Source organism: Siphateles boraxobius, unplaced genomic scaffold (genome assembly GCF_051911475.1).
Source record: "Siphateles boraxobius isolate OS27281-9 unplaced genomic scaffold, OSU_SipBor_1 25, whole genome shotgun sequence".
NCBI classification, from domain to species: domain Eukaryota; kingdom Metazoa; phylum Chordata; class Actinopteri; order Cypriniformes; family Leuciscidae; genus Siphateles; species Siphateles boraxobius.
Window position 1 is genome coordinate 13,761,309 of NW_027508866.1, and position 26,139 is coordinate 13,787,447.

Here is a 26,139-nt window from a genome sequence, read left to right on the forward strand (position 1 = left end):
ATTAATGTTACATATTACCTTTGATTTGATTACTTTTTTACATTTCTGTCAAATATTAACCATTTTCAAATAAACGGGAAAGTGTTAACCTTATTCAGCACTGAAATCTGTCAAACTTCTTTCAAAGTCCTTCATCACATATTAATATTAAAATACCTTAATTTCAGAGCACCACAAAGTCAGACCTCAGCACCTTTATGTACCTTTAATGTAAGATCGTTCTTAGGTCACATATACCAATTTAAAATCATAACATAAAAACGGCAATGGTACTGTTTTTAAAATCATGTGTAGTAGGCCTAAGTTTACATTAAGTGTGTGTGTAAACATGCTTTAATGAAGTAGACTTCAAAAGCTTTTGAATTTGAGCTTACTTTCATCAACCTGTCTTTTACTAAAACTTACAAAATGGAAACTTTAACTTAGTCCTCAGATAGAGGAGGGTTGCTGCGAGCTCCGTTAAGGTATTTCTGTCCCTCCCAAACTGCATTGAAATGGTATGTTTAGCAGCCAGAATTAAAAAATGTTCAGGGGGGAGAAACCCCCTGACTCCTCTTAACATGATCCATATCACCCGTCAGAAAAAATTGCAATGTCTCAGATTGTGCCCCCCCCAGAATTTTGGCTTGCATGACGCCCCTGATCAGCTCTTTACAAGAAACTCCAGGACATGAATTGGGTGTCTAGCAAAAATGTGCAGTTGAGAGCATCCTCCAGAAAAAAGGTTGAGAAACACTGCTTTAGATAATCAATTATTACAAAAGTTTTGTTCTCTTAAACTTGCATAAAAACAGGTGTGTGATGTCTCTATGGCAGTGTGAGGTGTGAAATACTCTTCTCACAGATCCATTGAAAAGCTTTAGTACATTCAACATCAAGCCACCCTACTCTATTACCCCACTCTGGCTTTGTAGGCACAGCCACAGTCACGACACAGTTCTCTCTTCTACCTCCATTAGGCTCTCCAGACGCCCAGAACCTGAAATTACAGATCAGCATTAGAGGTTCAGTGATGCTTTCTGTGTGATATGATACTGACTGTGAGAATCATTTATTAGATATTAATCAGTTCAGTGTTTTCTCACCCAGAGGTCAGTGTGCTTTCATCAACCCATTTCCATGTGCCGTCCACATCACTGTCAGTCAGACCAATCCAGACTATAGCAGAACCAGTCATGTTCTTAACAAAATCCTGAGCAGATGAAACAGTTGCACATTTCTGTAACGCTTTAGATTACAGCCCGCAAAGTACTACGAAAGTAAAACAGTTTTAAAGCATACCTTTCTCTAATTACAGTGTACCTATAAAGAATGTATATGTATTTAAGGGATCAATATAAAGTTTAGGGAATGAAAGGGTAACAACCATTAACACATGTTTTATATTGTAAAGGCATCTTTACACAGACGAGTTAAGGCTGCTCTAAAGCGGCTCTTTGTCTGCTCAAAATTCTGTGTAAAGACACAATGGCACATAAAAGCACCCACATCAGACCCACATCAGCTCCTAGTATCAAAGGCGACTCTGATACTTTTTTGGTTCAGTGTAAATTAATGCAAACTTGTGCCGCCCTAAACTACAAAAAGAATAAAATCCACTGTTGAAGATTTAAGGCTCATTGTTTGTTGTGGTAATCAAATCAAAACTCTTCCAAAATGCAGCTTTTTTCCCAAAGCATTAGGAACTTTTAGTTACTCATCTTCAACTTCTCCCTGATGCTCTGCATGGTCAACTGTCACCTGTATGCTAATGTATTGCTCAGGTGTCGTACTCGCGTCATCGTGTATTGCATAGGCAATGTATAATGTTTATAATATTATCCATATAACAAAATTTCATACAGTCTTGCAGACCTCTAATTCATCGGGGTCGTATGGAATACCGTCTGTATTGGTGTGTAAGCTGTTTGGAAAAGTGTGACTTTCAGGAACCCATAAGCTTGCATTATATTTCCACTGAGAATACAACATTTCATATCAAATGCTAGAGTTCGGAATTTCCCAGAGATTATTTTTCTAATTTGTTAAAAATGTTTCTAAAAACCTTTCTAAAACATGTTTCTAAAAAGCAAGCTGTATCCATCTTGGATGGCATGAGGGTGAAAGATGATTAACTGATGAGAACATTTCTGGGTTTAATACATAATAGAGCTTAGATCGGGCCCAAAAAATCAAGCCCGACCTGACCCGAGTCCGTGCACGTTGTGTCCGAGCCCGGCCCGGCCCGACACATTAACTGTAATTATGAGCCCGAGCCCGATTTAAACCCGACTATTTTTAATACGTGGGCCGTTATAACCAGGGGCAGATCATTTTTTAACGCAGGTGCTGAATGGGTGCTAGACCATTGACAGTGTGGAGCTGCGCAATTTTATATATATATACTATTAATAAATGTGCAAAAATTGGCCACTTAATATTTAATATTCAATTATTTTAATTATCACAATGATAGTTTTAATTTTATTAAGTTGAACAATTAGTAAATTCGGTGAAAAGCGTGCCAAGAATTGATTTAATTTTATGATGAGATGCTCCAGATCACGTGCTATGGTGAACACGGCTCGCCGGCGCCGGCGCCTCCATGTCATGAATATTGTCTGCTATATTTGCTTCTTATTAATGCTTCTTCTTCTTCAGGCAATTGGTTGATGAAAAATTTATTCAAATTAAGATACAATTTATACAAAACGAAATTCACTTTAAAGAAAGGCTTTCTACAAAACAAAACATAATGAAGTGGTCAAAATCATGCCTGAACCACTCCATGTCTCCTGATATTGCGCATCCTCCTATCTACTCAGTTCACTTTCATAATCAACATAGATGGAAAAAAATAACATTATAATATTTTAATAAATATGAAACTAAATGCGCTTATTTAATGGCTACAACACTTACAGACTCTCTAGCAGCGCGCCGCACTTGGACTCAACAAAGCCAACACATATGTTGTCAGTGCCCACGAGTTTAAAGTATTTCCATACCTCCGACTTTCCTTCATACTTGCTCAAAGTTAATTCTCCTGTTTTAATTTTTTTCTTTACTTCTTCAAGCTCCATGTTGCACTTAAGCTACACAATACAGCACAGTGTGCGAGTGGAGGAGACGCTGCGCGTGACACGTGACGTGCTTGATCAAGGGCCCGACCCGACCCGACCCGACCCGACCCGAGCATAGTGGGGGGAAATATTGGCCGGGCTCGGGCTCGGGCAGAGAATCTAAGCTCTAATACATAATACAGAATAGCAAGAGATATGGGATTCCTTTTAAGATTAAAGGTACTGTATGTAACTTTTTCACTCTACTAAAGCATAAAAATACCATAATGTTTGCACGTACAAGTTCACATGCTCGTTTCTCTGAAAAACACGTTTACAGCCAAGTATTTTACTTTGAAATGTGCGTTTCCAGGCTGGAATGTTTTTTTTTTGTTGTTGTTTTTTCTGGTCTGTGATACTGCACGCCAATTGCCATTTTTCATTGTCCATTGCGCTCGTTCATGTTGTGTGTGCTTAAACTGGCAACCCGTGTGAGCACCGTCCAGTCTGAGGAGCAGGAGGCGGGAGAATAACAATCTCAGATATTTTGAATTGGACTGCAGAAACTATTTCCACCACTAGTTGTCATTCTTACAGACTGCACCTTTAATCAGTGGAAAGAAAGAAAAAGAAAAGGAACAAGAGGAGCCAAGCTAGCAAAAAATTTAAAGGGGGACAAAACCAGCTACTTTCTATCAGGACTTCAGCATTTGAAATGAAATGTTGATTTAAAAAAAAAAAAAGAAAAAAAGTTTTAAATTAATGTTTTAAATCTGTAAAAAAGTTATTCAAATAAAGGTTTCAGAGTAAGTGATATCAGATTGTGTTTATGCATTTGTATTGTACCTGTAACGGAATAGAACAAGACGTTAACAAGCACCACTTACCCTATAACTGCATGGAACAAGAGTATTTCCACAGTAAAAACAATAGTTTAAAAGCAATAGTTTTAGTTTTGCCTGCCATGAAACATAGAAGCCCAAATTAAAACAGCTGCACTTTTACTATAAAAACACACACATTATTCTTTCTTACACTCACTTGTTCTTCTTTGTTGTTTATGATGATCAGATCTGCTCCTCTCTCTCTACAGTCTCTTCTGCTTTCAGTCCAGCTCTTCTTCTCACTCGGCATGTAGTAAAAACTGGATTTATAGTAAGTCCATCCACCTGTGAACAACCAGTTTAGCTGTTGCCTTTAACACTCACCTGTCAGTAACTTATAGCAGATAGTAAACTCGTATATTATGGAACCTGAAAGTTACTGAGAGCACAACCCAAATCTATCATGCTTTAAAAAATTATAGATGTATAGCAAATAAATACATAGAATCTTTAGCAGCTGATCCCTCTCTTCTGTGAGTCTGGTATTGTTGGTCAGTAGCTGATCTCTCTCTTCTGTGAGTCTGGTATTGTTGGTCAGTAGCTGATCTCTCTCTTCTGTGTAGTTTGTGCTCTTTGTATGGATGTGAACACACAGCACTATGACTGCAGTCAGCAGAAGAACACACAGCAACACCAAACACACTGCAGCTGCTCTGGAGCTTCTGTTCCTCACAGAATCACTTCCTGAAAATGGCAGACATGAAGATAAATATTTCTTAATTTCTACAGAAACTTCAGAAACTGTGTTTGTATTTGTACCTGTCTGTGGAGGTGTTTGGTTTCTCTCTGTGTGTCTGTCCATACGCCATGGTCCATCAGTGTTTATATTGCCATAAACAGGCATTTGAGACATGTTTGCTTGCTTAGCCATGGACGTAAATGACAACAACTGTATCTGTGCATTTATACTATGTAGTCCTCTGCTTTCGAGACTCTAATTTTAGTACAACATGAGGACAATGTGTGGCAACGTCACAGTACAAGAGCATATGATATCCTGTCTGTTAATATTAATTTGCACAGCAGCAAAGGGCACTATTGTGGTAGTGTGGTTAGAGGTAGCAGTTAGGTTCAAATTAGCACAGTTTACATGAGTGAAAAAATCCTAATTCAACTTAAATTGATCCGAAAATGTAACTGAATTATTGGTTGCGAGGCTTCTTTTAAATGTCATTCACATGCCACTGAGAACAGAACTGATCTGAGGTCACTGTGTAAAGTCACGTGAGGTGCAATGATCTATGAAGTTAGGAAGGTTTTGAACTTCATTTACAAAATGAGGGTGATACAGAATGACACTTTCGATGAGTATGTACAATCAGTAATACACCTCAAATTTGGTAGAAAATTGAAGTTTTATTGAAATTATAACAAATAAAAATAAAATAAAGTGCCATAAAGGCAGTCGTAAAGTCTTTCGTCATATAGTTTTGTGTGAGGAACAGATGTATTTTCAGTGATTCAGTTGATTTAGGCCATGGAACTGATTTCAAAAATGCATAATTGGTGATGGCGCAGTGGATAAGACACATGCCTTTGGTGTGAGAGACCCGGGTTTGAATCCACTGTGAGACACCAATGTGTCCCTGAGCAAGACACTTAACCCCTAGTTGCTCCAGAGGCGTGCGACCTCTGAAATATAGCAATTGTAAGTCGCTTTGGATAAAAGTGTCAGCTAAATGAATAAATGTAAATGTGCACCAATAATGTGATTATTTCCAATAATAGCAACTTAATCGCAGTAAGATGTTTACATGACACGAGCAAACCTTTTCACTCATTTTTTGTCATTTTCATTATTCTGATTATTCTCTAAGAATTGTGGCTATTTTTAACACGATTATTTACGTCTCCCAATGCACAGCACGAAAGACAAGACGAGACGAGATTTTTGCACAATATTTTATAGAAATCCTCAATGACAAATTTCGTGACTTGAAATATAGTCTGCATGTTCATTTTGAAATGTTTTAACTAATAGTCTTGTAATGAATGTTATTTCAGTTCTACTTTAAGAGTACAAATTATCAAATCCATTGAAAGACAAAAATATACAAGCAAAAAGGTATCGCCGCAAACTCAACTGACTGGCTTTTATCCTGGATGATTTCACATGAGTCTCTTCAGACCTTACTAGACATGAATTATGAGCTTCCAGAACTTCTAATTGAAAATCTCCTAATAGAATTTTCCACAAATTAAACAGAAATAAAAACAGTATAAATAAGACAGAGACCAGAGTCACAACTACACAGTCCAGAGATAGGTTTGATATTGGGAGACAGGCTATTGTATACAGTCTAATTTGTGCGCATCAGGGAGCTTGTGTTTTACTTTCACTTTTAAAATAGTTTACAATTACAATAGTGGTGAATGTGGCGGTGGTGATATCGCGACATTTTTGTCTCACGAGATCTCGTCACACCCCTAGAAAACACACTTCAACAAAATGAAAACAATATACTGGATACATGCTCTAAACAAAGTGACACCAGCTCTTAAAGTGACAGCAGTGTCTCCTAATATGTGTCTGTCATTAATGTTGATAAAACAACAAAACATAGAGATAAAGATGTAAGGAAACAGTATTAATCACCTATGTATGTAATGTATACAGGACTAAAAGACTATCCAGTGTTATTTTACATTCGATTTGTTTATTCAGTATCTGTAGTATTTCTGAATACTAGTGTTAGACCTAAACAAACCTTTTTCTTTATTTCACTTTATTTGTGACACTGTCAGTCTGTTTTGAGTTCTCTTCTTGTCTTCATTTAGTTAATCTGTTAATTAGTCTCAGTTTCGTCTTCCTCTGCCCCCTGCCTGCTTGTTTCTATGGTTTCTACTTCATTGTTAGTTCAGTTCAGGTGTGTCTTGTTAGTCTTGTCAGCTGTGTCTTGTTTCTTCATCTGTTCCCCTATGTATTTAAACCCTGTGTTCAGTCTTGATCTGGGTCAGTTATTGTTTGGTTGTTCTGTCCTGAGCCTTGTTCCTGATCTCTGTATTTGTGAAGGTTTGAGTTTGCTTATTAAACTACACTGCACTTAGATCCTGCTTCTGCTTCAATCAAGTGTAAGATTATTTGTATCTTTATTCTATTGTATTTATTTGCTACTTTTCTTCAATTTAATTCAAAGATTGAAATCAAACTTGTGTTGTGTAAACTCTGTACAACAAAATTACCCCATTGTAAAAATGCAATGAGTGATCAAACATTTAGGTGAGAGAAATAATTTTAAAAAAGTCCCCCAACTCCCCTCTGAAATTAAAAAATCCCTCCCATGTGAATCGTCTAAAGGGATTTTCCAAAACAAAATTCAGGCCCTACACTCTCAGAAAAAAAAAGGTACAAAACCTTTCACTGTGGCTGTACCTTTTCAAAAGATACACATTTGTACCTAAAGAGTGTATATTGGTCCCTCAAAGGTACATATTGGTACCAAAAGTGTACGTATTAGTACCTAAATGGTACATATTAGAAGCCTTTTAAAGGGTACTGTCCCTTGACAGCTTTTGTACCTTTTTTCTGAGAATGTATGTGCATTTTATATATATATATATATATATATATATATATATAAAAATAGTAACTGATTCAGTTGCAGCATTTAACAGCTTACAGGAGAACATTATCAATGAATGAGAACTTACATTTCAGTTTGTTCTATTCTATCGTCAAAGCTATTGTAGGATTACTAAAGACCTGGAATAAACACCAGAGTTATGTGGTAATATTTTGTATCTTTAATGGTGCTTTTGTGTCCTTTTTCAAGATTGAATTCTCAAGTTCCCACGTTTTGAAATCTTCAAAACATTGTCTTTGTGTGTACCACAGAAGCTGATGATTGTAACTAAAAGCACTATGCCAGTAAAGTTGAGACTGAAACTTTGTATGGTCTGTGGTTTTACAGTTTCTCCACTAATACAAAATACATGAACATTTCTTTGAAGGCCTCAGGTCCACCATGAAACAGCTATGATAACACCACACTAATGCTGGATGTTTCTCTGTAGTTCTTTTTCTGATTTGAGCAGACTCTGATACACCTGACCACATCTGAGGTTTGCTACATTGATAAAGGGGAAATAATGGACCGATGCTGTACTTCTCTGTTTAAGGTTGTCAGTGTTCAGTTAATAAAATGATTTCAGATATCAGATTTATAGAGTAAACATATTAGCTCCTTTTTCATTTATGAGAAGGTTTAGTGATTATCCAAAAAACATTGACAAATGGTTAGTTGTCTAATTTTAACTTACAACCATTTCAGAGAAATCAGAAGAAAATGGCAACTTCACACAATCTCTTCCTGAGCACCAGAGATATGATGTTAAATGGCTGAACATGCAAACTGTTTTTATTGGAAGAAAAATGAATTTACTCACCTGTACGCTGAGGCGGTTGGTGTGTGTTTGTCTCTGTCCTGAAGTCATGATCTCTCACACAATCTGCACTCTCATAGATTACTACCGTCATCTCCATTCTATCTGTCTTCATTCCCTCAGACTCAGTCCCGCTCAAATCATCATAAATATTATCAGACATTTCTTCTCTTTAACTGTCAAACTTTGACTAAAAACTAAAACTACAAACTAAACAATTTTGTTTCTTGTTCCTGTGTAGATGAATTAGCCAGCACTCTTTTAAAAGCTAGTGACAAACAAATTTGTGGTCAATGTGTGAAAAGACGTGTGACACTGTGACATCAATTGACAATGCGATACTCTTTTCTTCTTTATTGCGATGTATATCCAAGTGAAACGGCTTCTCAAGCAAGAAAAAATGTAGACTTGATGATTTGCCCATCTGGAATTGATTGGATGGTTGTGGTTTGCTATTGCTGTGATGTCATGTGAGTGACAGTTTGTCCCGCCCTCGCGCCAGTAAACATGTCATCAGACAAAAACAGATGTCACTGCAAAAGGGAGGGGAAGTTATTTTGATTAAAGATTATGAGGACATATGCATTTGTGTGTGAAATAAAATAATAATAAATACTGCAATATTCCATTAAAAAAATTAAAATTTTAACTTCATGGTGACTAAGTTTAGAACCATCTGAAAAGAAATCTGTAAAATTATAACGAAAGCCACCTCACTGTTGTGTGCGTCGGTGGGTGTGCTTGTGGGTGTACATTTAATATGTCTTATATATCATTTAATAAACCTTATATCAATTTGTGTATAGAATTGATAGAAACACTGAAGAATTCGTTATAAGTTACATTTAGGAAGAAGAAGAAGTCGTTATAACATAGAAATAACCCTTCATTCCCCAGCACTCTTTGGCTCTATAGCAGAGGCCGCTTTAACTGGAAAATTTCTGTCATTGACATATTTTTATTTTTTTAGCAGTGACGGAAAAATCAAAAAATGTCCGTAATTTGGACAGATTACACTGAGGGTGATGTATTGTAACTTTTAACTGTAAATCTCTCCCCTGTCCACTTGGTGGTGAGTGCGGTCTTGCTGACTATCAAATTAAAGGGATAGTTCACCCTAAAATGAAAATTAGCCCATGATTTACTCACCCAGAAGTCATCCTAGGTGTATATGCAGCCCGATCTCATGAAAGTGTGTATCTGCAGTATACAACGAATGTTATTTCTTGTGCCATTTATGCACCAAAAATAGTTTTTGTGTGCATATGATACGCACTTTATGGCGTGTAATACGCATGCACTCCCCACCCCTAGTCCTAACCAAGGGGTTTTCACTGCGTAGCATATGCACGCTAAAACCATTTTTGGCATATAAATGGCACGAGAAATAACATTCGTGGTATAGATACGCACTTTCATGAGATTGGTTTGGTATATGACATTCTTCTTTCAGACAAACACAATGTTCTGGCTCTTCCAAGCTTTATAATGGGAGTGAATGGCTGTTTGACTTTGGAAGTCCAGTAAAGCGCATCTATTCTATTCTTCCATTCTCGACACGGATCTGGGAGCGTTAATAAAGGCCTTCTGAAGTGAAGTTAAACGATGCGTTCGTGTAAGAAAAATATCCATATTTAAAACTTTATCGACTAAAATAACTAGCTTCCGGCAGATGGACGTACGGATCGATTTACACCAAAAGAGTAACACTTGAACTAGATCCACAACGTAATGATGATCTTGCCCTGCCCTGTTTGTTTGAACAGCGAGAGGCGTCATTTGCCGTCATTACATTGTGTGTCACGTAGATGCGCTTTGATGGACTTACAAAGACAGACAAATCAAAAAGTCTAACACAACCTCTGCTCTAAATTTCTGAAACAACATACAACAAACAACAAACGTTCATATATAAGAACTCAGTTTTGAATAATCAGTTAAATTCAGTATTTTTTATTTCACCCAGAGGTCATTGTGTGTGCGTGCGTGCGTGCGTGCTTCGTGTGTGCGTGCGTCCGTGCGTGTGTGTGTGTGTGTGTGTGTGTGTGTGTGTGTGTGTGTGTGTGTGCGCGCACACCAAATCCGCTAATTCCAAAACATCACATTGGTTAATTTGCAGTTGTAGGCTGTAAGGATCGCCTGTGATCAGAAACTATTATGAGAGTCGAAACTTTAACCAAAATTAAATTGGAAAATATTAAATAAAACACTTAAAATATAAAATATTAATAAAAACAATAATATGATATCAGTGATACTAAAATATCACTGGCCTGGAGCTTTACTCAGCTCCCAAGGAGCAGGAATGGACACCCCTGCTTTAGATGACAATCATTAACCCTTGTGCATCAATTAAACAAGTTAAAGATAGGTCCATCGTGGACAAAAATGTCAAAAAACTGTCATCAAAATTTAAAGCTTAGGAGCACAGACTTAAATGGATAAGTCACCCAAAAAACAAACATTTTGTCATTTAATCACCCTAAAGTTGTAAGAAATCTGTATGAGTTTCTTTGTTCTGTTGAACAAAAAAGACGATATTTTAAAGAATGTTGGTAGCCATTGACTTCTATAGCACGAACAAAAAAAATACTATAGAAGTCAATGAGTGCCGTCAACTGTTTTGTTATGGATAGTCTTTAAAATATATATTTTTTTGTGTTCAACAGAAGGAAAAAAAAACTCATATAGGCTTGAGGGTGAGTCAATGACAAAATTATTTTTTTTGGGTTGAACTATCCCTTTACGTTTGGTCTCATTTTAAAGAAGGCCCTTGGCAGATTATTGTTGAAGTAAAAACATTGTGAAAAGTAAAACATTTAAAAAAGTCATATGTTTAAGTTTTATGAAACATGTTGAACTCTAAAACTGATAGAAATTCAAAGCCATAAATCTAAACAAGTTGTGTTCCAAATTTGATACCTCAAAAAAAAATTCTCGGTTTACTTTGTAAGATTTTGTTTGGAGGCAGTACTAGTTTTTCCCGATTGGATGCCAGCAAAACTCCACTGATGCTCACAGTGGTTGGATTTTAGATTTGCAGTTGAGTTTTTCTTTCTCAAATATTACACACCCACACACACACTTTTTATTTTATTACACGCATACAAACCACACTGACATCCATACAAACACACCCTCACAATTATTGCTGCATAATATATCCAATGGGCTCTATAATATTCCGAAGTAGAAAACAGAAATAAAGTGAGTATTTGCTTTATAGGCCAAACCTGAAAAAAATGGCACAATCTGGTAAAAAATAGTTAAAAAAAAATATTTTTAAGCCTTTCTGTAAGAATGAAAGCCTCTTTACAAAGGTTGCATCCTTTTTATAGTTAAATGGCCCTGGGATTAAAAATAGTTTTTATGGGTTTCAATGTGGACATTTATGTCCAGAAGTTGCTGAGAGGAACTATTTTGTGTACCTAGTGCAAAATAGACTATAGATTATAGAAATTGTAAAATTCCAATAAAAAATATTCACATTTGACAAATTTTATGCAGTTAGCATTAACACAGGCAAAGTGATCAAACAAACAAAGCTAAAAAAGACAAAGATGAACATAAGGATTCACAAGGGTTAAATTATGACCATCCTAACTTAAGTAAACAATTTTTTTAAATGCTTTTTTCATTCATGAGGAGGGCGACTCAGGGTAATGATTATTCAAAAAACATACACAAATGGTTAGTTAATGTCTGTAACTTTAGAAGAACACAAAGAAGCACTAAATCACTTAAACCCCTGAACACCATAGAAAAGTTGGCTGAATGTGCAAACTGTGATGTTTTTTTATATATTTTTTTTTATCAGAGAAATGAATGTAATTACCTGTATACTAAAGTGGTTGGTATGTGTTTGTCTCAGTCCTGAAGTCATGATATCTCACACAATCGGCACTCTCATTTCCACCATCATCTCCACTCACTCTACTGTATCTTCATTCCCTCAGACTCAGTCTTGATCACATCATCATAATACCATCAAACATGTCTGCTCTTTAACCGTCAAACATTAAATGATTTTGTTCCTGTGTTTAAGTAGTCAGCACTCGTCTTCTTTTGAACACTAGTGGAAAACAAACTTGTGTGAAAACTAAACCGTTGCATCAGATCCTTAAAGTCATCATGAAACATATGTTGCGATAGTCTTTTCTTCCCAATTGTGATCTAAAACCATGTAAAGCAGCTTCTTGAAAAAGTAAAAGTGTAGGCTGGGACTTGATTTTGTCCATCGGGAATTGATTGGAAATTGATCTTGAGTGAGTGACAGGTTGTAAATTGAATATATTATAATATAAAATATTGATTTCTGGAATGTACATGTACAACAGCTGAAAAAACAAGAAGTTAATATTGAGGAACTTACATTTTAGACACAGTATTGGCAGTTACTTTCGTCTATTTTTGCTCCACCAATGTAATAGTTCCAAACGAAGTCAAAGCTGAATGAGCCTTTCTGCTTCTCAGAGAAACACACAGTACTGGTGTTTCGTTTCTGAATGAATCCATGTTTTTTATTTTATTTATTAAACACATTTAATGACTGTGTCGCCCCCTATAGTGCAGTGTAGATGTCGACCGATTGATCAGGCATATTGTTGAAATAATTGGCATCGGCCGATTGTGCTGCAAATTAGGCCGATAAATAGGCAGGCGCCTCTGCGAGCAGCTAAGAGTTGTAGTGGAACACGCGAAACCTGGTAAAGAGCCCAGCGGCTAAATTATTATAGCAATTATAGCCTAGAGAACATGTCATCCTCTTTTCGTCTTCAGAGACTGTTTTGCTGGTACTGTTAAGTGAGATATTTTATCATGGCAAGCGACAAGTGTTTCAGGAAATGTGCCGACCCGTGTAAGAGATATCTTTCACCTGCAGACATTCACGATCTCTGCATGTTTTGTACTCACCAACGAGTTTGAAAGAGGTGTAAATCTCTCGCGCTCGCCGGCTGACGAGGGTGACTTGTGGGCGAGGATGCCTCATCATACCAGGTCCTCTGGTCCAGTGGCCTCTGCTGGCTTGAACCAGGATGAGCAGGAGGAGGCTGCTGGAGTGAAGATGCTGAAATGGCTGAACCCGCCCAGCCCCCCTGCCCCGCGTATGCTGAGTTGGTGGAGGTGTAGCGTGCCACCGCTAGGCTTAAGTTGCCATGGCAGCGCGCCAGAGTGGAAGCCGCTCGTGGAAGACTTGACGATCGCTTTCTCGCTGGCCACAATCCACCGGCTCCCGTGAGCCTTCCATTCCTTCCCGACCTCCACGCTGAGGTGTGAAAGAATCTGTACTCCTCTCGCATTCACCGGTTCCATCATTCCAGCTATGCCAATGTGGAGGGAATGCGAGAGCACGGGTATGTGTGGATGCCCCCCATTGAAGAGACATTTGCGAGCTATCTTCAATGGGGGAGACATTGACACTGATAGCTCCGGCCTTGCCATCTAGACCTCTGAAAACCCCCTCATGTCTAAATGGCAGGGCATACGCGGCAGTGGGTCAGGCTGGTGCTGCGCTGCACATGATGGCTGTGTTGCAGGTGTACCAGGCTGATCTGCTGAGGGATTTGGACCAGGGTCAGGGTCTAACCACAGGTGCGATGGGTTAGGCAAGGCAAGGCAAGTTTATTTATATAGCACATTTCATACACAATGGTAATTCAAAGTGCTTTACATAGAAGAAATTAAAATAATCAAAAGAAATCAGAATAATCAAAACAGTTTAGAATAAAAGATAAAATACAGAAATAATCAAATGAAATCAGAATAATTAAAACATAAAATAAAATACATTGCAAACAGTCGGACGAACAGTGGCACAGTGCTCATTCAGTAAATGCACAGTTAAACAGATGTGTTTTGAGTCTGGATTTGAATGTGACTACTGTAGAAGCACATCTGATCTCTTCTGGAAGCTGGTTCCAGCTGCGGCTGGCATAGTAGCTAAAAGCAGACTCGCCATGCTTAGAGTGAACCCTTGGTATTTCTAGCCGATGTGATCCTAATGATCTGAGTGATCTGTTGGGTTTATATTCACTGAGCATATCTGCAATGTATTGAGGTCCTAGGCCATTGAATGATTTATATACCAGTAATAATACTTTAAAATCAATCCTAAATGTAACTGGCAGCCAGTGTAAAGACCTGAGGACTGGTGTGATGTGTTCATATTTTCTGGTTCTGCTCAGAATCCTAGCAGCAGCGTTCTGTATGAGCTGCAACTGTCTTATGGTCTTTTTGGGAAGGCCAGTGAGAAGTCCATTACAATAATCCACCCTACTGGTGATGAAAGCATGCATAAGTTTTTCTAAGTCTTGACTGGAAACAAAGCATCTAACTCTTGCAATATTTTTCAGGCGATAGTATGCTGATTTAGTTATTGCTTTGACATGACTACTGAAACTAAGATCTGACTCTAGAGTCACACCAAGATTCCTGACTTGATTTTTAGTTGTTCGACCCCTAGACTGAAGGTATGCGTTCACCTTGAGAACTTCATCTTTGTTTCCAAACGCAATGACTTCAGTTTTGTCTTTGTTTAACTGAAGAAAGTTTTGGCACATCCAATTGTTTACTTCATCAATGCATTGGCAAAGGGAGTCAATGTGGCTGTAATCGTTAGGCAATAGGGATAAGTAGAGCTGTGTGTCGTCTGCATAGCTGTGGTAAGCGATTTGGTTCTTTCTCATTATTTGGCTCATTGGGAGCATGTACAGGTTGAATAGGAGTGGCGCAAGAATTGAGCCTTGCGGGACTCCGCATGTCATGGATGTCCACTCAGACTTATGGTCTCCTATACTCACATAATAACCTCTGCCTCCTAAGTATGACCTGAACCATTTTAGGACTATCCCAGAAAGCCCGACCCAGTTTTCCAGCCTGTCAAGAAGTATTTTGTGATCGACAGTGTCAAATGCAGCACTGAGGTCGAGTAGTACCAGCACTGATAATTGCCCTGTATCAGTATTTAAGTGAATATCATTTATTATTTTTATGAGCGCTGTCTCTGTACTGTGGTGCGGTCGGAAACGAGATTGAAAATGGTCAAAGTATCCATTCGAGCTTCAGAATTTGTTCAGCTGATTGAACACAACTTTTTCAATGATCTTGCCTATGAAAGGAAGATTTGAGATCGGTCTATTGCTCTTTTTCAGGAGGGGCTTGACAACAGCAGTTTTCAGGGAGGTCGGAAAACTCCCAGAGAGAAGTGAGGCATTTACCACTTCTAGGAGATCTGCTTCTAAGCTGTGTAACACATTTTTGAAAAAAGATGTGGGAAGTGTGTCAAGGGCGCTGGTTGATGTTTTTAGGTGCTGTACGGTTTCTTCCAAAATTTTGCCATCAATTTCTTCGAAATCAGACATAGTGACTACTTTCTCGTGCTGTTGTCTGATCTGTCTGATCCCAGCACAACTCAAGGATGAGCTGATCACCTTTCTGATATTATTGATTTTCTCAGAGAAGAAAAAAGTAGTACTCTCACTGAGAGTATTTCACTGGGAATCTGGCTTGGGGGGTTTGTCAGTCTCTCTACAGTAGCAAAAAGAGTGCGTGTGTTGTTTATATTGCTGTTTATAATATTCAAGAAGAAAGTCTGTCTAGCTTTGCTTAGTTCCTTATTGAAAGCATGGATGCTGTCTTTGTAGATGTTATAATGGACTACAAGTTTTGTCTTCCGCCACATGCGCTCTGCTTTTCTGCATTGTCTTTTCATATTTTGCACTGCTGTTGAGTTTCTCCAAGGTGCTTTTTGTCTGCCACAGTTAGTTGCGCCGCACTACAGATCTCGCCCTCCGGGCCACCAAACAGACCGTCGATCGATCTGCTCTGAACTCTTCTGCTTTTGACACTCTAATTTTAGAAGGTGCCAGTTGTGTCAGAGTTTATCATAGAATGTCGAGGTAGACTCTTAAAAATAAAAGTTCTTTATTGGCATTGATGGTTCTTTGAAGAACCTTTAACATCTATGGAACTTTTCCATTAAACAAAGGGTTGTTTAGCTGACGAAGGTTCTTTAGAATTAAAACATTCTTCACACTAAGAAAAAAAAGGTTATTTTAAGAACTGTTGCCTGAAAGGCTTTTTTTGGGAACCAAATATGGTTCTTATGTAGCATCAATGAGAAATCACCCGTCTGGAACCTTTATTTTGTATGTCAAGGGTGCAGCTGCAGTATTCAGTCTGCATGTGACAGTACCTGTATGTTGAAGTGGTTGGAATATTTTAACACTGATCCAAATAGTAGGGAACTAATATTCGTCAGAACTGAAAGTGTTGCTAAATAAAGTTATATAGTGTTATCAAAATATTATACACTATAATATACAGGTGAAACTTGAAAAATTAGAATATCATGCAAAAGTTATAATTTTGATGATTATGGATTACAGCTTATGAAAAGCCCAAATTCAAAACTCAAATTTTAATATTACATGAAATAAAAGAAAGGGAATTTAAATGCAGAAATTTCGTCCCTCTGAAAGGTATAATCATGCATATGTACATAGTTATATATACTAAATATATTAGTTTCACTAATATTAATTTGAATTACTGAAATACATGAACTGTTGCACGATATTCTAATTTTTTGAGTTTCACCTTTACAAGTAGAAATAAAGAAATATTACACACGAGATATCATTGACAAATGAGTGCAACATTTGATTTTTCGATTGTTTTAATATCATCTCCTTTTTCTATGAATTGTATTGAAATGAGCAAAGACAAAGTCTCATTGTTTTGCACAGTGCAACAAATCACTTTGGTTACTGCATTGCTTTGAATGTACAGATTTGATGGTTTGACAGCTCCATTAAACCTCTAAATCTTTCTCACAAATCTCACAAATAAATGGATAATCAGCCCAATCGAAGAGTGATACTGCACAGTCCTCATCTATTTTGTTGTTGGGCTCCCCAGGCTCCCAAACCCTACAACAACAGTTTAACATTACAACAGCCTGTGTTTGTGTCATATAATATATATGGCTCAAGTTATTAAATGTTGGTGCAAAAGTTAACGCAAGAAACTGTTTTTAATATTGCTTGAGAAAATGTTTGGTTTAGATTATCTACACTTTTCCATACACAATAGTATAAACAAGCTGCTCACCCAGAGTTCAGTGTGGTGCCATCAACCCACTTCCAGACTCCCTCTTCAACACTGTCAGTCAGACCAATCCAGACAATATTTCCACTGGTAACCGTTCTGATAAATTCCTAAAATGAAATATTATCCATTTAGATCATAAACCGTTTTCAGATTCAAACACAATCTCTCACTCACTTGTTCCTCTCTGTGGTTTATGATGATCTCTCTGCAAGCAGTCTTGTCTGCTGTCGGCCCAGTTCTTCCACTCGGAGGAAACGTAGTAGGAACTGAAGTTGTGCGTTATCCATTTAGGGTTGTCAAAGCACTGATCTGTTAATGTTAGATATTAGCTCTTTAAACCTGAAATGACTAATTCATTGTTAATAAATAATTTTGCATTTACTTAAATAAGGAGCAGACTGTCATTTTTGTTTTTGTTGCACTAGGCGATACGACAGTCGTGGATACCCATGCTATGCCCGAAAGCTGAGAAATGCTTCCTCCGGATATTTGTTGTAGATCATTAAATCGTTACGCTGCCTCAGAAGTCTGTCCACAATCTATTTTGTGAGGTATTTAATGCACAAACGCCTGCTAAGTCATTTCCTGCATAGGCAGCAAGGCAACAAGTCAGCTGGTTAAACTTTTGGACGCAGCCATTGTTTTCAGTTAACAATCTTTGTGTAAAACTTTTTTTTTAATTGTTTAGAAAACATTAGTGTGTGTACATTTTAGGTTTGTGGAATTCTACAAAAGGATTACCGTATTCATAAAGCCTGGCCTGGAGTTTCACCAAGTCCTTCCTTAACTCTTCTCTCTCTTCTGTCAAGATTTTACTCAGACTTAGCCAGTAGTTTGCCTCTTTCTCAGATTGGAACATGTTGTTTTCCTTTATGAACTTTATACACAGTACTGTGACGGACACCAGAAGAAGAACACAGAACAGCCCCATACACACAACGGTGGTCTTGTAGCTTTTTTTCTCATCAGAATCACTTCCTGAAAATATAATGATTAAATTTATTTTCCATATACCACAGCAGAGATATAAAGGGGAAAAAAGTATATAATAATGGTAAGATGATAGATTCAGATGCGCATTTAAGCACCCAATCTTATGTATTTGTTTTCTCTGTTCCTCTTCGGGATGGTTTAAGTCGTCTAACTTTGTTCTAAGGTCATGTGGTAGGTCTATAGTATCTGTACTAGCAAATATAACCACGGTCATCTCATCACTATCTTCTCTGGCCATCTTCAGTTTCCAATGAGCATTTATATTTTTGGTTTAGAGAAAATGGATTTTGAAAATAAAAAAATTAATGCATTTTCCAGTAAAAATGTCTAAACATCCTTAAAACAAGACAAAAGTCTTATATAAATTGCACAATTTTGAAAAATGCATATTGTTTTACGGATTTTACATATTGCTTTAATGGAAAACAAACGACACATCATACCTTCATGCAATCTCATTTGGGGTCCATGGATTTCCGTCCTTTGTAATTTTCAGTGGTTTCATCAGCATTCACTTGAAGCTTTCAACACAATGTGCACAATGTGATGTCACTTCACACTGCTAATAATGTGGGTCATCATTTTTCATCTTCCTGAAGCTTACAGACATAGTGGTCTGGCTTACTTCCTGTTGCACGCTGCATTGATACGTTTATTAAAAGACAATACAAATCAAGCATGTTTTTAGTGTTTTATTATTGTAAAAAGTCTCAGTGAATATTATCCATCTTGTGAAATATTATCTCTTGATAGACATGTTTGTGTATGTAAATATACAAGTGGGGTGAAATGCACTATAGGTTAGATGTTGTTGTCCCAGTGTTTCCTGTTGTGAAAGGCTTTTGAGGTGATTGGCTCCCTTTATAAATGTAAAGCAAAAAGGACAGGCATGTTACATATGTAAAATATGACGATATGTGACATTATCACCATTTTATTTATTTATTGTTGCTAAATAAGTGTTATGATGTGGTCAGCAGGCACAAAGACGAAGGAGATTCAAAAACAAAACATGCTTTATTAATAATCCAAACATTGTGAATGAACACGCAGGATAATAACGCAGACACAATCCATAAACGAGAAATGAACAAGAACAGCTGAAAAGGGCTTTTTTAAACAGTGGTAGAAACAAAGGAAAGTAAACTAGACATGTGAAACTAATATGTAACTATAGAAAAATCTAAATACTCTGTCTTAAGATGTAGGGGTGAAATAGTAACTAATCATACCTGAAATTCTTGTCAAATTACACATTGTAGCAAAGTTTAAATTACACATTTTAATAAAATTCATCACTAATTAATTATGAATTTGAGTATTTATCTCATATTTTAGCACATAAAAGTTTGTTGTGATAATGGTAGTTTAATTTTAAAGTGTTAATATAACATTTAGTTTATTACAGAACTCCATAATAAAGAAAAGTGCCGTACAACATTATTTAAGTCTCAATAAATGTGACATTTGCAGTCTTATTTAGGAGTTGTATCAACTCATAACTAAGCATGATTTAATAAGTTTTAATAATTTCACTCGAAGACATCGTAAAATAAAATGTAATTAAATAAACTATTACATTAAACAAAAAGTCGCCTTATTAGGCTACATTGTGAACTCGACAATTTCATTAAGACTTTACTAACTTAGTGAATATGACGTGCTCCATTGTTGTGAGTTGCTTTGACCCAGAATCACATTTTAAATGTTATGCACTAAATTAAACAAAAATAAAGGGTATGTTTTCTGTGTAATAAATAATTATTTGAGATTTAGTAATTAAAATTTTTGTCACAAAGACTTTACTTCTACAAAACTATTTATAATTTAAGTCATATTGACTGAGTCATTTTAAAAGGTTTTCTCACAGATCCATCTATACTTCTCATTACATGGATAGTCAGCCCATCCTGATAAAATAGTTAAAGCACAGTCTTCATGAGTGTGACCATTAGGCTCTCCAGACCACCAGAAGCTGAAAATAAAGATCAGCATTAGATGTTCAGTGATGCTTTCTGTGTGATATGATACTGACTGTGAGAATCATTTATTAGATATTAATCAGTTCAGTGTTTTCTCACCCAGAGGTCATGTTGGTGCCATCCACCCATTTCCATGTGTTCTCCACAACACTGTCAGTCAGACCAATCCAGACTATAGCAGAACCAGTCATGTTCTCAACAAAATCCTTAGCAGATGAAACAGTTGCACATTTATATCATAAACAGACAATAGAAATTGCCCAAACTTATCTCCTTGCTTATCTGTGCAACCCATCCCCCTCCTCCCTTCCTTTCCCCCTGATTCAAGTCACTAAAAGTTCACTGAGAATGTGTGTATATGTGTATGCATATATATATATATATATATATATATATATATATATATATACAACCCCAAATTAGAAAAAGTTGGGACATTTTGTAAAATGCAATAAAATCAAGAATCTGTGATTTGTTCATTCTATTTAACCTTTTATTAACAGACAAAAGTACAAATAAATGTTTTCTAATGTTTTCACTTACCAACATAATTGTTTTTTGTAAATATGAACAAGTTTTGATGGCTGCAACATATATATATATATATATATATATATATATATATATATATAAAATCACAAATGATGTACCTTGTAAATAATTTTTTTTTTTTCATTTCATGTTTGGTATCATTTTAAATGTCTCAGTGCGATTGATACAATGGTTCAATTTCAATGCAGTCACTGGTATTAGGGGGAAGACTATGGTTACTATTGAAACTGACTGAATATGGCACAACCCCACCTAAGATATTTTTCACCAGCCGCCACTGATTAAAGTGGAGTCTGGGGTTACCTCAAATCTGTGTTTGGGACCAATGGACCAACCGAATGACCAATTAATCTAGCATGGAGCACATCATCTGGGACCTTCCGATTTCTGACTATCACGGATTTGGCAAGTTGTCGTTTTTGTGACTATAGAAAATTACACTTTTTGTTATGATCAATCAAGGTACGTCCTGACACCCTGCATCCTCTGACCAAGATCAGAACTGACGAGTTTGTGTCCGTGAGCTGACAATTCGGCCGACATACAGCCTAAGCAACACCGGGTCCCTAAAGAACGGATAATTGAAAGTATGGGATACCCAGAATAATCAAAGATCTAAATTAAAGCATAATCAATATTTATGATTAGTTCCTAATTAAAAACACAATCTTAATGTAATAACCATTAGAAATTGGAATCAGATTAAGTGCGGAGCTAAAGTAAAAGTGAAACTGAATTCTAAAAATTAAGTGAACTTCACCAGAGCACTGAAAAGACATTTACACACTATACCTTCTTCGCCCACACCGTTGGATTCCGTTGTTGAGCCGTTGTTACACACACACACACACACACACACACACACACACACACACACACACACACACACACTCACTTGTTCCTCTGTGTTGTTTATGATGATCAGATCTGCTCCTCTCTCTCTACAGTCTCTTCTGCTCTCAGTCCAGTTCTTCTTCTCACTCGGCATGTAGTAAAAACTGGATTTATAGTAAGTCCATCCACCTGTGAACAACCAGTTTAGCTGTTGCCTTTAACACTCACCTGTCAGTAACTTATAACAGATAGTAAACTCATGGATTGTGTTCAGTGAAAGTTACTGAGAGCACAACCCAACTACATCATCGTTTATGTCTGCTAACAAACAACTACATGGACTAAAGAAACTTTACCAAGAATGATAAGTTCATTTCTTAGCTGGTCTCTCTCATTGGTCACGTTGTTGTTCTTTATTCTTAGCCCATCTCTCTCTTCTGTGAGGTTGGTAATGTTGGTTAGTAGCTGATTTATCTCATTGGTCAGGTTTCCGTTCTTGAATATTAGCTGATCTCTCTCTTCTGTGAGTCTGGTAATGTTGGTCAGTAGCTGATCTCTCTCTTCTGTGAGTCTGGTATTGTTGGTCAGTAGCTGATCTCTCTCTTCTGTGAGTCTGGTATTGTTGGTCAGTAGCTGATCTCTCTCTTCTGTGAGTCTGGTATTGTTGGTCAGTAGCTGATCTCTCTCTTCTGTGTAGTTTGTGCTCTTTGTATGGATGTGAACACACAGCACTATGACTGCAGTCAGCAGAAGAACACACAGCAACACCAAACACACTGCAGCTGCTCTGGAGCTTTTGTTCCTCACAGAATCACTTCCTGAAAACAAAATATATGATTTAAATATCTTCTTTAGCATTTAATTGTATTAAAAAGCCTTTAAAAAGTAGCCTACTGTTTGTGCCTTCAAATATTTATCAATAAATTTGTGCTATTATTTTTAATGAGGAAAAGTATTAATTATTAAACTCTGTACCTGTAAGTTCAGGTGGCTGGAGTCTCGTTGCAATTGAGTGTACTTTGTCTCTCGTGATTTGACGTCTTATTGAATCAGCATTTTCATAGATATCATCGGTCTTCATTTGTCTTGCTCCTCTATCGGTTTTCTGAGTCATACCTGTATTTACTTTCAGAAGGTTCCAGTGAAGGTGAGCGTGTTCTAAAATACAACCTTTTTTATTTTATTTGAGTTAACAAAAATAAATATAATAACAAACTAACACTAGCAGCTGAGGTGGACCTTATTATATTCCTGATATATGTGGGAAAGTATGTATAGGTACAGGAAGTGCACCACAGAATGTCAGAGGGGCTTGTATTTACATAAGTTTAATGATTATACCTGGAACCTGCCACTGTTTGATCATTCAAAATATTATGGCCAAACTTTCCAAAACGGATGTTTCTGGAAGATTGAAAATTGTACTCTGGCTCCAAAATTTCCTTCTGTCAGCCATGGAAACATAATTTGCATAGGAAAATGTAGGGGTGAAATAGTAACTAGTAATATGTGAAATGTATGTTATGTTAAACATTGTGGAAGTTTTATCTCATGAATACACACATTTATATATTTATATTACTGTATATAATTACACTATTAATTATGCATTTTTTGGGTATGCATGTCATATTTGAGTACATAAAAGTTTGTGTTGTGAGAGTAATGGATTTATTTTCAAGCTATAATATTACATTTAGTTTATTACAGAACAGCATAATAAAGCAAAGTGTCTTTTAAACAATAAAATAACAATGTCTAGATTGTATATGTAACAATGTTTATCATTCTCCATGTTACCTAAACTGATAAATCTTTAAAATCTTTCATTTGTCAGCAAAAATATTTGACAGCTCCAGGGCTTCGTAAAAACTACTGATAATACTTCTGTATTTTTTTTTTTTTGTAAGGGTTTATCACTGAAATCTGTATTGTAACATGTTTACTCTTTAAGCAGTATTATGGTAAAAAAAAAAAAGGAACACCATAGCAACAGCTTTCTTAACTGTATGCAACGGCGTTTTGCTTCGGCTGGAACTGACAGAACGACAGTTTCTTTCAGTTTTTCACCTCTGTTTGGCCTAAAATTCTGTTCATGGTCATCCAGTTTGAAATGTTGACTATAAACATGTTTTTTTAATGTTTCAGAATTTTAGCAGAAGGTTTTTCAGATTTTCTGTCGCAGCGTTCACTCTGAGGCCACTAGCACACTGCAGATAAATTTGGTGGTCAGTTCACTATTAAGGACACCAAAGTGTTAGTGATATTAAAGTGTACTTCATTTTTGTTACAAATACATTACAAATTCATTAAGAGTGTCTTCAAAACATACAAGCAATGTACCATAAGTGTATTTATATAAATATATTTTTATTTCTTAAAGATTTATTTGGGGCGTTTTTGCCTTTTATTGGGATAGGACAGTAGCTAGACAGGAAGTGAGGTGGGATAGAGAGAGGGGGGACGTGATCGGGAAAAGTCTACGAGCAAGGACTCGAACTCGGGTCGCCCGAAGCACAACGGCGCTACATGTTTACCCATGAGGCTATCGGCGCCGACCATAAATGTATTATATTTGAGTAAAAAGTATATGCTCAGTAATACCTTTGGCTTATTCCAAATACTATAAATTGCACACTTTGTCTTCAATAACAAATGCACATTAATAAACGAATAATACTAAGCTATACTTTGTACAAAATACAATGTTTTTCTTTAGCTTTTAACTCTTTGTGAGTTTGTCTTGAATGTGTGGCTGTTGTTTGTCTTTTTATCTTGTGTTATGTTCAGCACTTTGGTCAATCACGTTTGCTGTTTTTAAATGTGCTATATAAATAAATACAAACTTGAATCTTGATCAACATTTTTATTATTATTATTTTTTTTTTTAACAGAATAACGATTGCCATTCAATTAAAAACTGGTAAAATTGCTAAACACAACACTTGATGTTTAACAGCACTATTTAGATGTTAATGCACTATATATGGATAACATTTATATTTAATTAACATATTATTAACATGTATTTAATTATATGTATTTAAATATATGTATTTAATTAATAATGAGTCATTTCAAAATGTTTCTCACAGATCCATCTATACATATCATTACATGGAAAATCAGCCCATCCTAGTGAACGAGTTAAAGCACAGTCTTCATCACGACCATTAGGCTCTCCAGACGCCCAGAACCTAAAAATACAGATCAGCATTAGATGTTCAGTGATGCTTTCTGTGTGATATGATACTGACTGTAAGAATCATTTATTAGATATTAATCAGTTCAGTGTTTTCTCACCCAGAAGTCAGTGTGTTTCCATCAACCCATTTCCATGTGCCGTCCACATCACTGTCAGTCAGACCAATCCAGACTATAGCAGAACCAGTCATGTTCTCAACAAAATCCTTAGCAGATGAAACAGTTGCACATTTATATCATAAACAGACAATAAACGCTTTTTATCTGACCATCTCTTATTTAGCTGACACACACACACACACACACACACACACACACACACACACACACACACACACACACACACACACACACACACACACACACACACACACACACACACACTTTATTCTTTCTCTCACTCACTTGTTCCTCTCTGTTGTTTATGATGATCAGATCTGCTCCTCTCTCTCTACAGTCTCTTCTGCTCTCAGTCCAGCTCTTCTTCTCACTCGGCATGTAGTAAAAACTGGATTTATAGTAAGTCCATCCATCTGTGAACAACCAGTTTAGCTATTAGCTTTTTATTCCCTTTAACACTCACTTGTCAGTAACTTATAACAGATAGTAAACTCATAGATTATGAACATGAATGTTACTGAGAGAACAACCCAACTACATCATGTTTTTAAAATGTCTGCTGTACAGAAAATAACATAGATTAAAGAAACGTTACCATAACTCTGAAGATTATTTCTTAGCTGGTTTCTCTCATTGGTCAGGTTTTCATTCTTAGATATTAGCTGGGTTCTCTCATTGGTCAGGTTTTCATTCTTGGATATTAGCTGGTTTCTGTCATTGGTCAGGTTTTCATTCTTGGATTTTAGCTGGTTTCTGTCATTGGTCAGGTTTTCATTCTTGGATATTAGCTGGTTTCTGTCATTGGTCAGGTTTTCATTCTTGGATTTTAGCTGGTTTCTGTCATTGGTCAGGTTTTCATTCTTGGATATTAGCTGGTTTCTGTCATTGGTCAGGTTTTCATTCTTGGATATTAGCTGGTTTCTGTCATTGGTCAGGTTTTCATTCTTGGATATTAGCTGGTTTCTGTCATTGGTCAGGTTTTCATTCTTGGATTTTAGCTGGTTTCTGTCATTGGTCAGGTTTTCATTCTTGGAT

The 26,139-nt window shown here is 36.5% G+C and overlaps 3 protein-coding genes and 1 long non-coding RNA gene across 21 annotated transcripts in view; 1 reads left to right on the forward strand and 3 right to left on the reverse strand.

The window, feature by feature from the left end:
* The window catches only part of cadm2a (cell adhesion molecule 2a), a 496,729-nt gene that overhangs the window by 303,132 nt on the left and 167,458 nt on the right, over window positions 1-26,139 (forward strand). Inside the window, exon 1 of one of the 8 annotated variants that reach the window (XM_077242795.1) lies at window positions 6,894-6,997. The exons of the other annotated variants lie outside the window; for them this stretch is intronic. The gene's annotated coding sequence lies outside the window, so the exon portion shown is untranslated. Of the gene's footprint in view, window positions 1-6,893; window positions 6,998-26,139 lie in introns of those variants that run through there. 8 annotated transcript variants of the gene reach the window in all.
* LOC143750007 (uncharacterized) overlaps window positions 1-26,139 on the reverse strand; it is a 50,454-nt gene that overhangs the window by 23,786 nt on the left and 529 nt on the right. For 5 of the 11 annotated variants that reach the window (XM_077242779.1, XM_077242781.1, XM_077242778.1 and 2 more), the window contains exons 2-4: window positions 22,137-22,598; window positions 21,842-21,969; window positions 1,086-1,192 (exon numbers count right to left, since the gene is read on the reverse strand). In XM_077242779.1, the coding sequence (XP_077098894.1) occupies window positions 1,086-1,192; window positions 21,842-21,969; window positions 22,137-22,598 (697 nt within the window). Of the gene's footprint in view, window positions 1-1,085; window positions 1,193-4,076; window positions 4,224-4,366; window positions 4,610-8,311; window positions 8,491-21,841; window positions 21,983-22,136; window positions 22,599-22,755; window positions 22,935-26,139 lie in introns of those variants that run through there. The other 6 variants (XM_077242776.1, XM_077242784.1, XM_077242785.1 and 3 more) reach the window with 6 other exon arrangements.
* Window positions 637-25,830, reverse strand: LOC143750017 (C-type lectin domain family 4 member M-like). Its single transcript, XM_077242804.1, has 4 exons — window positions 25,700-25,830; window positions 25,390-25,517; window positions 25,084-25,190; window positions 637-979 (listed from the first exon to the last, which is right to left on the reverse strand). The coding sequence occupies exons 2-4, from the start codon at window positions 25,480-25,482 to the stop codon at window positions 808-810; spliced, it is 372 nt and encodes a 123-aa protein (XP_077098919.1). The 5' UTR covers window positions 25,483-25,517; window positions 25,700-25,830; the 3' UTR covers window positions 637-807.
* LOC143750019 (uncharacterized) lies at window positions 17,213-18,386 on the reverse strand. Its single transcript, XR_013207100.1, has 4 exons — window positions 18,161-18,386; window positions 17,594-17,728; window positions 17,420-17,526; window positions 17,213-17,238 (listed from the first exon to the last, which is right to left on the reverse strand). It is a non-coding gene; the product is annotated as an uncharacterized LOC143750019 (long non-coding RNA).

What these genes read in the sequence shown, in the direction of transcription:
- LOC143750017 (XM_077242804.1), bottom strand. Translation starts at nt 25,482, where the DNA reads ATGCCGAGTGAGAAGAAGAGCTGGACTGAGAGCAGAAGAGACTGTAGA. An exon ending in TAAACAACAGAGAGGAACAA is followed by an intron (nt 25,191 to 25,389) that starts GTGAGTGAGAGA and finishes TCATCTGCTAAG; the next exon opens with GATTTTGTTGAGAACATGAC. An exon ending in GGAAACACACTGACTTCTGG is followed by an intron (nt 980 to 25,083) that starts GTGAGAAAACAC and finishes CTGTAATTTCAG; the next exon opens with GTTCTGGGCGTCTGGAGAGC.